The 12,143-nt window shown below is 44.1% G+C and overlaps 1 protein-coding gene across 3 annotated transcripts in view; it reads left to right on the forward strand.

The window, feature by feature from the left end:
- The first annotated feature begins 411 nt into the window (after positions 1-411).
- Positions 412-12,143, forward strand: part of OS9 (OS9 endoplasmic reticulum lectin) — a 596,790-nt gene continuing 585,058 nt past the window's right edge. For 2 of the 3 annotated variants that reach the window (XM_069653613.1, XM_069653616.1), the window contains exon 1: positions 412-795. In XM_069653613.1, the coding sequence (XP_069509714.1) occupies positions 616-795 (180 nt within the window). In that variant the 5' untranslated portion in view covers positions 412-615. The remainder of the gene's footprint in view (positions 796-12,143) is intronic. The other variant, XM_069653615.1, reaches the window with a different exon arrangement.

Here is a 12,143-nt window from a genome sequence, read left to right on the forward strand (position 1 = left end):
CAATATCTATATTTATCACCATTTTCAACTTCAGAAATAGAAAATATGCACATAGCCTGCTAAAATGATCAAAAATTCGATTTTTGATCATTTTAGCAGGCTGCCTGCTAAAATGATCAGAAGGTCAGAAGAGCCAGATGCCTTTGGCTCTTCTGACCTTCTAGTCCGAGTTATTGATGACATATGTTCGTTTTTTGTTTTGCGGATGAATAATCCCGAGTTGCAGAAATTAGCATATTGTACACTTTCCTAATGAACTAAAACGGTCCATTTTGACACTTTTTTGCAAGTTTAGCGATAGGGGGTATGTATAATTTCCCATATTGTTGTATTTTAACGGATCCTGATTGGCTCACATTACGGCTTCTGGTTGGCTCAAATGACAGCTCGAAAGTCACCCTTGGTCTTGGTAAAGAACGCCTGTACTTATTGGCTGGGAGTAAGCTGACTCAGACCAATCCGCTGCGAGAAGTGGAGAACCAAAACAATCCCGAAACCCCTGACAGTAGTAGAGAAGACTGGGACTTCAGGTCAACGGATGGCAATCTCGGCGAATCGGAAGGCTCTCATTGCATTGCTGTCCTATCGACATTAGTGGGCGGGTGAGAGTTTGACATGGGGGAGAGCCGGAAAGAGAGCCGTTCCAACATGGCGGCTCAGGGAGTTGTATGTCTACGGTCTTTGCTGCTGTTATGGGGGCTCTACAAGACCGCACACGGCTCCCTGAATCTGGAGGAGCTGAGCCACATGAAGTACGGAATCGAGATAGCGGCAGAGCCTGTGCTGAGAGGACAGGTGAGGGTGAAGGAGCATGCCCTGGCTAATGCGTGGAGACAGAGTGGGAGGTGAATGAGTGAGAGCAGGAGAGATGGGTGGTCTGTGAAGAAGCCAATCTTTAAGAACAAGAGCGAACGAGATCGGGGGTAGGGGGTTCTAAGGGAGCACATGAAAGGGCACATGCCTCTTTGCTAAGGGGAGGAGAGAGAGGTGGCTGTGCCTACGAACAAGTAAGGGCAGGGGAGGAGAAGGGTCAGGGGGTGAATTGCAAATGAATTGAGGCAGATGGTGCTTAGTTTAACTTTTTTGAGGGAGGGAGGAGTCCTGCAATTCTAAGCCTACTATTTGGAACGCATTACATGTTTTTGGAAGACTACTCCCATGCTTAACTTTTTAAGATCAAATGACTGCTACAAGAAACACTGAGATGTTCTGTTGATTTGCACCGCAACCATGTTCGTGCTCTCCAGCTGCTCAGTAATGTGCGTATATATAATCAGGAGTAACTGGCGTCTGTCCCTGTGTGTTTTTGTTTTTACACTGGAGTCATATGGTTTCGAGGTGGGAGACCTCCATTGTCTGGGATGCTGGCTGTTTGAGCCTAGCATTGAGGTGTATTAGTTGGTTTGAGAAGTTGTGTGGGTTAGAGGTGTTTAGTGAGCTGGTTTTCTCTGTGTATGGTAAGTGTGTTGTGAGCGAGGGTGGTTGAGAAAGGAGATGGTTAGTAGGTTTTTGGTTATCGGGTTATGGATAGTCTCTTTATAGAATGCAGCTATGCGATTCATTTTCTATTTTGGGGCACTCACCTTTGCACAGGTCAGGTGTGAAGTTGTGTTGCTTAAGACATTTGTGGGATAATGTTGGCATTGTGGGTGTGGCGAGCCGACCGTAGGAGAGCTGGTATTATAGTGATTATTTCAGGAGTCTTAAATGGCTCTAGTGAAAGCGTTTTTCATGAGTAGCCTGTGGACTGACGTATGACTTATTGTGTTGTCTGGGTCCACACAATCCACTAACTTGTGCATTTGGGATTGGAAAGGCCATTGTGGTGTGGCTTGGGTATTGACTGAAACATATGTGATGCCTTTTTCTTTCAACAACAAACGACACATAAACTGCACCAACAGCACACAAGGTCTCGCATCGGTCCGATACCCACACCAAAGCTCGGTGCACGGTGGAAACCAAACTGAAGCTGGGGACCAATTCCGTTGGTGAATGTGTGTGGTATAAATACATTTAACATATGTTGATGTACACATATTTGGCACGTTAGGGTATACAGAACCTCTCAATCCACTCACTTACTGGATAAAAAAAAAAGCCCAGGTAGAATTCTCATGTCTTTTTTTTTTTTTTTTTTGTTTTGTTTTGTTTTGTTTTCAACACTGAGAATAAAACAGAAGACAGGATAGCAGTTGTATTTGTTAAAGTAAGAATCTGACCACAGGGAATGGTAGGCGTGACATTGGGGGATGTTAAATGAGAGTACATCATTCCATCAGTCTGCTTAAGAATATATCTGAGGCGCCTCAACTCAGTCTTCTTTTAAGCATTGTTCCATCTAAGCAAGCCCTTTGATTATGGCTTGCATTTTTCTAGATTTAAAAATGTCCGAAAGGGCTGATAAAGGGCAGCAAAAACATGGTTGGGATCCCATACGAAATGGTATTACAGTGTGATAGTAAAGTGAGGAAAGAGAGAGAGAGCCATTGCCAGAGACTTAATTGGACGCAAACATCTGGTTGGGGCTAACACTTCAAATGTCTTGGACTTTATCAGGCACTGCAATACTACTTGCATGGGTGCCTCCTTTACAATCTCTTCCAAGGAATATTTGTTGGAACTCGTGTCAAATTAGCAGCAAATTATGCCATTTTAAGCACATTGGCCCGGTTTAGATGCCTAAACTTGATGGGGGATATTAAAAGCAAGATGCACAATTTGGTTTATAGTGATAGCATCGAATGCAAAAGCATTAGAAAAGAATGCATTTTTTAAAAACATTTTTTCTTTTATGGAGGGGATCCTCCCCAAACCGTTTTTTAACCCATCATAATAAAACTAAAAGCATTACCTGTAAAAAAAAAAAAATGCATTTTTTCGATGCTTTTGCATTCAATGCTTTGTATTCGATGGAATCACTGGATACCGCACAATTTTGTTGGTACTTGTCACCACTTTAATGCTGTGGTGTGTTTGGCTGTGCGTTGCTAGTACGTGGTGTACATACATCTGCTTTATACCATAATCATATATAAATGATTTGTGCAATCAGAAGTGAGGCTCTGCGCAATTGACCACAAACCATGGACCCTAAATATGTGCGCTAGCAAAATGTAACCTGACCTAGCCAAGAAACGCATTTTATAGCATAATGCGGGATAAAAGCTGGAGAGAGAATGTTTTGCATTGAAATCGACAAATAAATGCAACCAACCTCTTTGATGTTTACAAAGGGCCTCATCACGAGTACCGCCCGTCGGTATTACAACTGGATCGCGGGTTTAGCAGTAAACGTTATTCCCCATTGCACCGAAAATCAGTGCTTTTCTTGTGTTTACCCCCAGCTCTGAGCTGGGGGTGAACACGCCAGGCTCGTGGCAGGTCCAGCCCTTAAATGTGGCAGTAGGGGTTAACGCCGCATTTAAGGGCTACAGCCCAACTTGTGAGGAGGCCCAAAGTCAGAAAGGATATCTGAAGTTGTATTGGGTTGTCTGCCAGGCTATTTATGGTAACAAAAACTAAGTCAAAACCATTCTCGCTGACAATATGTCTCAACACACAAGTCGAACACAGATGAACACACTGGCACTTGCACCGGCCCAAGCCATGGGTACAGATGCACTAACGCAATTCTCCATGCTCTCTTTAAACACCATTCTGCCAGAAAACCACACATGTTTCATTACCAAACTAGAGCGTACATTAACATCTGCCACAAACAACTCGCAATCTAGAATTTACACACCATACCTTTTTCATATCTCTTCACATGAGCCTTGCCCTGCTCACGCTAGACTAACATTAGTTCCGTCTCTACCAGATCTCTTGCGTACCGTGAAGCACCACAAAACCATGCAAATAGCAGAAGTGGTGGTATTTTTAGAATCATTGTAACATAACAGGGCCGGACAAAAAGTTTCACTCCTTCTCCCCTGAGGAGTTGTTCTGCCTGGCCCAAGCACCTTTGGGGAGTGACGACTCGAAGGGGAGGAAATTATAATTGATTCTTCCGCAGTGAGTCTGCTGTTTTGTTGTAGCTCTTGCCCTGAAGGGCTGGTGAGAATATATATTGTCCTGTCAAAACAAGTGATCAGGGATTAAGGCCAAAGTAGGGCTACATTAGCTCATGTCCAGGCGACCACCAACAAAGTAATACAAGAGGACACCATTTGTGTCCCTAATGTAAAAGCCGGCTGTGAAAAATGGCCATGCATGAGGCCCAATTAATCCTTTCACCAGCCCTGTACAATAGGACTGCCAGGAGCTAAATAACCAGAAATAATTCCCTTCTGAGCATCATACCGCATGTAACGCGAATATAGGCAGCGTCCCTTCTGACCAGTTGAACTATGCACAGTGGAATGAACAGGACTGGATTATTGCTGGACCAATGTTTTATATGCAGGAGAAAAATGCTAAGGAATGTGTAGAGGCGTGGGGTGATTACTTGGGGGGACTTGCTAACAGTGCCAGTGTGGGGGAAGGAGGGACGGTCACGTCCCCTTGCTCCCCCTGGTGCCTAGTGCGCCCCAGTCAACCGCCAGTGCCCTAATATCCGCCCTGCACCAAAAGCTGCATCCGCTACTGCTTGCTAACATACTACAGAAGGGAAGCCAATGATCCTGTTTATGTTGATCAAACAAAATACCCTAACCATATACAGAAACAAGAGTGACTGATGAGACGTGGTGGTGGGATGCAGAAAACAGTGTATTGCTATTCAAGGGCAGGCATTGGAGCCTCTGTCCGCATCTCGTTGATGTATCCAATCAATCCAACATAGCTGTCACTCTTAGTTACCTAATGAATGCTGGAATATTGGACGTTGGGACAATTTTTTGCTGCCAGAGGTTTTCTTTGTATTAGTGGACGTTTATCATTGCTGCTTTGTCTAGACTACATATCACTTATGCTGGTTTTATTGTAATATTTCTTGCCATTTTGTTTGTTTTGCTTGATCTTAATCCTAAACTATATAACTGGTTTATTCTTACCATTTCGTATTTCTCATGGTGTTCTTTTTGTCTCTTCTATTTGTTTTGTTTTGTTGTGTTCATTTGTATAAACTAGTAAGTAATACAAGTGAAAAAGGTCAGTCTTGCCTAAATGAATATTGCCATAGACTCATTAACATATCATAGTAGTCATGTCTGTTTCTTCAACAAATATTTTATATTCAAAGAAAGACCTATTGGTCTATCGGCACACAAAAAACACAGAACAAATCATTTCTGGCTGGACATGGACAAAGTACATGTTGCTTGTGGGAAATACATATTCGAGAAAAGTAGTTGGAATGTGTTAATACAAATTTGACATTGAATGCATAACCACCTACTGCTGTGAAGAACAGAGGTCAAAACAATTCATACAATTTCTAAACAAGAAAATAGGACAACAAATAAAACAGTGTGAATACATGGCACACAAAGGATAAAGTGGTCTACACAGGTGTGTTTCGGCCCTAATGGGCTACTCAATGAGCCTGTCTTGTACGGGCCTTCATCAGGACGACAAGGGAGTTGTGCAGAAAGCCTGTTCGGTAAGTGTGCTGCCTAAGGAGTAGGAGACAAGGGATAGTTTTAGGTATTTCGAATTTGTCAAAGAGGCAAGACAATGGGCCTCATTATGAGTATGGAGGCAGCCATGCCCTTAAAAAGGGCATGGCTGCCTCCAAACCGGGTTCCTCCAATGAGGACTTACCGGGTCCTCCATGGTTGGAATAACCCGGTAAGTCCTCATTGGAAAACCCCATCCCCATTCCCATTGAGCCCCCATAGCCATAGGGCTCAATGGGAATGGGGAGGGGGCTAATATTGGGCCCGTTAATAACGGGCCCGTTATTAGCTCCCTGGTCCCCTCGCGGGACCCGCGTCCTTACCGGGTCCTGCAAGGGAACCTCGTAATAGGGCATCCCGTAATGAAGGGTGCCGGTCCCGTACCGGCACCCTTCATTACGGGAGCACCATGGCCGTAATGAGGCCCAGTGTTTGTTATTTCTTGATTGAGATCTATTAATGTCTGATTTGTACATTTTCTTACCGTGCTGTGGCGAAGAACTCTGCATGGTTCAAGTTTTTAAATGTCGGTGGAGGTCTAAGGCTTGTTAGAGGTTCTCCTGGATGGACTTCATGTTATCAATGCTTGAAGTTCAATCTATGGATTAGAGACTGGTGTCATTACATGTCTTGTGACTAATTGAATCGCATCAACAGGGTGCCAAGTACTGAGGAGCACCCACTCGAAGGGAGGGCTTACCTGTGCACATCAGTCTGATATTCACTCTGTGGTGGTGGAGCGTGAGTCCACGTAGAGTTGCTTTGAATACCTAGCCAGGTCGAAATGCCTGTCAATGTGAAAAACAAAATGGGACAGGAATATTGCTGTCTGACTAGCTTATTTTCATGTAATGTAACTTGGTTTCTACATACGTTGTTATTTAAATGATTTCAAAACAGTTGTATGCAGCAAACCTAAAGTGATGTTGCATGTGAATACAGCAATATCAGATGATATTCTAATCTGATTGTTTCAATATCAAGAATTCAATTGTATATACTTTTCAATTTTGTTACTTACTATAGAGCCCTCCTGGGCAGAATAGATCTCAACCAGGAGCCCTTCTAAATTTTACATTCGTATAACCTGCCATCATATCAGCTATTGTTCCAATATTCACCAGTTATGTACAGCGCTTTGGCATAAAGCGCTATAGAAGCAACAATAACTACACATATTTCCACAGTTGACGATCTTGTAGCAGTTTACTGCCTCCTCCACTCTGTTACAATTAATAAATCTAACCACTATGTTCCCCAGAGCTGAAGCTGCTACTGCTCCTGCATCAATCAAAGCATGCACCTAATTATGGAAAGTGTGTCAGCCTGGAATATGCCAGGAGTTAGAGTTCCCACCAGGTATACTCTGCCTTCCACCCCCAGCCAGGCAACCCAAATGTGGCGACTGGAGTTTAGCAGCCCTGGCTTCCGTCGAGGAACACTAGTACCCAGGAGGGTAGCAGCACTTGTACTGAAAATCCAGCACCAGCCCCAGTCCCACAATCCAACCATTCCTACGCGACAAAGAGAAAGGAAAAACCTGCTAGCTCACGTTACTGGAAGTGTTATTTGAGGCCCAGGGTTTGATGGTTGGTTGTGTGATGCAAGCCAGAATTTGCAGGCATGAAGTTACAATGCAGCTAGTGCCACTTGCTCCAGAAAATTAAGAACCGGCTAATCATGGCAACATGTCTGATTGACTTGGCATATTTAGCAGCGTTTCTGCACAACTCTTGTGCAGCTACAAGCCCCACGTTGTTATAGGCACTCTCTAAATTCTCATAGCCTCCCTGGGTAGGAAGGAGCAAGAATCCCGAAGTTTGGTAACACAGAACCCCTCGGTCTGGTATGCATTTTGATACAGTCATTTCATAAGATTTGCGAAGACCTCTGCAGCAGAAGATGAGCGTGCACCCTATGTTTCACTTAGTAACATCTCTGACATCTCTGGACGTGACCTTATTCTTTAATACTCTGGAGCATCAAATGTTATGTTAACAGTTTTTGTACCGTGGTGCAGCGCAACCAACACCCAAAGGCAACTTGTCGCTATGATTGAAAACAAGGTACCACTATGAGAAGAACTAGAAAGTCAATTTTTCAGAGCTTTCCTAAAGTTGATATGAATCGGACAAGCCCGAAGGGCAATTGGCAGAGCATTCCACAGCATGGCAGTTCTGAGCGAGGAGTGACCTCCCATTCCTGTGCATCGAACTCTGGGGACCGCCAAAAGGGAGCGGTCTGCAGAGCGTAGCGCACGGGTCGATCCATGAGGACGAAATTTCAACTACAAATATTCCAGGCCAGTAGCATAAAAGGCCCTACGCACTAAGCAAAGGGACTTAGACACGTGCTTGGCCATTTGGGAGCCAATGGAGAGACCTGAGAACAGATGAGGGGTGCTCCCGATATGGCGTACCAGTGACAAGGCGAGCAGCAGAGTTTTGCAGTACCTGTGAACGATGTACTAGGTAATCTGGCTGAGCCAGATATAGAGTTACATTAGTCAATTCTGCTAATGACCAGGGCAAATACTACTGGCGCGCGCTGTTGAAGCGGAATGTAGGGCAAAGCTTTCCTGAGTATTTTCAATTGAAAATGGGCAGCCTGGCACACCGACCCGATCCTAGAGGCCATAGAGGGAGAGAGGCTGATAATTTTACCCCCAGATTTTTAACAGTCAGAACCGCCACAGGAAAGGCACCCAACACAGATGGCCAAAAAGATGGAGTCCAGAGAGAGGGAACAGTGTCGGGCACCTACAAACATAACCGCGCTTAACTAGTTCTCGCTCATCCAGCAACCCACGGCAGAGAGGCAATCTCGCAGGTGAGTGGCATTGGCAAGATGGAGTAAATTGAGCCGAACCAAGATCTGAGTATCGTCAGCGTACAAGTAGCATCTAAAGCCGTGGGAGCGGATCAGAGCGATGAGAGGCTGGATGTAGATATTGAACAGGGAGGGGGACAGGGAAGGGTGGACCCTACACAGCAAAAGCACAACTGCTGAAAGAAAATATCGAAGCAGGAGTTGCTGAGACCGGTCAAATTGGAAAGGGCGAAACCATGAAAGAACGGAACCCGACATACCAGCAGCTGACAAACGGCTGATCAGGATGGCATGGTCGATGGGATCAAAAGTGGCCGATCAAGAAGGATCAAGGCTGCCGCTCCACCCTGATCAGAAATAAGTGTCAGATCATCGAGCACCGAGACCAAGACAGTCTCGGTGCCCTGGCCTGGTCTAAAGCCGGACTTGAAAACGTCAAGCTACAGTCATGGACTCGAAAAATTTGACCAGTAGAGGAGTAACCAGCTACTCTAGCAGCTTCATGAAAAAGGTAAAAGAGAAATAGGACGGTAATTAGCAGGAAGGAGTGGGTCAAGAGTTGGCTTTTTCAACATTGGAATGACCTTAGCACACTTCAGCACAGAGGGAATGATCCCAGAGGAGCACACAAGATTAACCGCAGCAGTAAGCTGGGGCAGAAGCAATGGGAAAATATCCTTTACCACAAACAGCGGGATGGCATCAGTGGGAGAAGCTGACTTAATACCTGCAGCTGCTAAAGTCAAATCAGCCGCAGCGGGAAAAAATCCCACCAGGCTTTAGCAGATGTCATAGTCCCAGATGTTAAAGAGGGTAAGGAACCAGACTTGACCCCCAAAGGATCATGGTCCAAAAGAATGTGCTCACGAATATTCACAATCTTATGCATAATAAATTTAGCCAAGGAGTCGCAATGCTCTTGAGAAGAAGGCATAGCATTGTCGGAAGAATCCTTAGTAGAAAGGCAACAAACAACCCAAAAAAGCTCTTTAGGCTGGGATATGACGTTTTCAATTCGGACAGTGTAGTAGCAAGTTTGATAGCTGCATGATATAGCGAGGTAGCAGCACAGAAGGAAATCCGGTCCTCCACCCTATAGCAGGAACGCCGTTTGCGTTCCACTTGCCTACGCTTGAGGCGAAGGGACTTGAGGTCCTCATTGAACCAAGGCTCGGACGGCTGCCTATGGACCAAAATCTCAGCCAATGGAGCAATCATATCCGCTGTAGTAGAAAATATTTCTTACAGAGCCCCAAGATCAGCAGAGTGGGCTATGCTACAACCGGTAGCAACATGAGCAGCCACAACGGAAATAACAACCGCCCGCCAGTTCAACTTCTTAATTCTCTGTTTAACCAGGGCTGGAAGGGTGTCAGAATGGTCAACAACAAATGATAAGACAAAGTGGTCCGACCATGCAACCTGAAAAGGTTGAGGAGACCATTAAAGAATCAAGTTTTGCAAATACCAAATCTGATTACCCAGCTTTATAGGTCGGTTCGGAGAACAGCTGCTGCAAGGAGAGAACATCCATGGCAGCAGTCAGTTTGGCTACGATTTTTGCCAGAGGGATCATTGCATTTATAGTTAAAATCACTGATGACGATAAGATCGGAATACTGTAATTGCAATGATGCAACAAAATCACAAAAAAGATCAACAAACCCAGAGTCCTAGCCAGGGGGGCGTTAAACTACTACTACAATGTGTATCACCTTAGAAGCTATATATCAAAATATAAAGGTGCCTGTAAAGCTACAGGTCCTCCAGGCAGATACACAGACAGGTATGTAAAAAATTGACCTTAGCTATGGGGTTGGCAAGGTACTACTAATATAATTTGTTTTCACAAAAATCCATTTAACTACAAGACCACTTCTTTTTCCAAATATGTGTCTACTAAAATATCCATAAGACTAAATCACACAATTCATTCCACACATTCTCTCATTACTCGCAACATAAACAAATTTAACAATCAAATGGGTTATCAATATCTTAAAAATCTCCCAATACATTCACTGTTTCATTAGTCTTGGACACCCTTTACACAAATACAGGTGTGCCGCTCCTGTTAGACAGCAAAAGAGCTTGTCCAACACTGTCTACACGTGTTTCGGTCTGTAGTGGGCTACTAATGGTGCCCTGCGTTCGCCCAACCTTCTTCAGGACATGGGTGGAGCATTGGTGTGGCTCACCACCATCAACAATTCAGTGGAAGGCGTCTTCAACAATGCTCCAGTGTGGTATCGTGGGGGTAATGCAAATAGTGGTGGAGTCAATCCCAAATGCTCCGATGACTGGTCCGAATCACAAAGGTGCTTTGCCAAGTATGTGCCCAAATTCTTTGCATGCCTTTGATTGCTTCACTGGGGCAACGTTCTTCGCAGTACTTCAAACATCGACACAAAACTTTGTACAAATCGCGTATTGAATCCTTTGTGATTTCTGACCAGTCATTGGAGTGTTTGGGATTGACTCCACTATTTGCATTACCCCCACGATACCATGCTGGAGCATTATTGAAGACCTCTTCCACTGGATTGTTGATGGTGGTGAGGCCACACCAATTCCCCACTCATGTGCTGGAACCAGGACTTGCTGTGTCCGAGTTCCTGTTGGTAGTGTGTCAGAGCCAGAGCGCTGCCATGGGAGCATGAAGTGGAGCAGATTCTGGACCAGGCTTCCGGTAAGGAAAATGTATGTATGTTGAATGGGTATGGGTGCAAGTGTAACAGAGTGTATGTTGCCTGGGTACGCGATTGAGAGTGAGATAATGCTGTATTCGTGCACAAGTGAATGTTTATGAATGCTGTATGAATGTGTCTGTCTGGGAACAGACCTTTTTTGGGGGAATGGGCAGGTAGTTGAACATGCTTGCTTACTGTGGCATAACATAGTTTTACCGGCATAGAGGGTAAAACTAACTTATTGTGGCTAGACTGGCCTACATTGCTGTGGCCAGTCTGGATAGATTTTCTAACATCATAGTGAGAAGATGATGCAGACAAAGCTAGACGCGTATCCAAACAACGAATTTGGACATAAGAGTGGGCAGCGAGGTTGGAACAACAGATAGTGTAGATTTTGTAAAATACAAGGAACTTTGGAATCTACAAAACACCTGCTACTAGACTGTACAGCTGTGGCAGAAGAAAGAGCACGATGGCTATTTTGATAACTTTAAGACCAGATTTAGAGGAATGGTTGACATACTTCTTATAAGGGAGAAACCCGCGATTTGCGTGTGCTGGAATACATTTTCTAGACACGTTTCTGAGAGAGCAAGAGACAATTGACAAACCGACAAGTTTCTGAAAGAATAGCACGGACTCGCAAGAAAAGTAGCATTTGGTTTATTCTAGAGAAGAGACGATGGTTTAGGGAATTGGAGTGTATTGGAGGATAAAAGGATCCAAAGTGTGATAAAGGGGAAATGTGTGAAGTTTTATAAAAAAACAAAATATATATGATTGTCTTACTGTGATCTGGCATATTTTACTGGCAAATACGATAGTCGTATGTTCCTATGATCTATTGGCATTGCCTACATGGGCATATATGAGCACAGAGCATGAAGATTATTTTTATTTTAATGTTCTATTTTTTTTATTTTTATTTTTTTAATACCGGCATAGCTTTTCCCCCAATGTATCATGAAAATTAGTTGAAAATGCTTCTGTTCTTTTAGTAACTTGTATCTATTGGATTTTTTTTCATGTATTGTCACGCACAACCGATTTCTATCTGTGT

Source organism: Ambystoma mexicanum, chromosome 3q, assembly GCF_040938575.1.
Source record: "Ambystoma mexicanum isolate Mex_15411 chromosome 3q, UKY_AmexF1_1, whole genome shotgun sequence".
NCBI lineage: Eukaryota > Metazoa > Chordata > Amphibia > Caudata > Ambystomatidae > Ambystoma > Ambystoma mexicanum.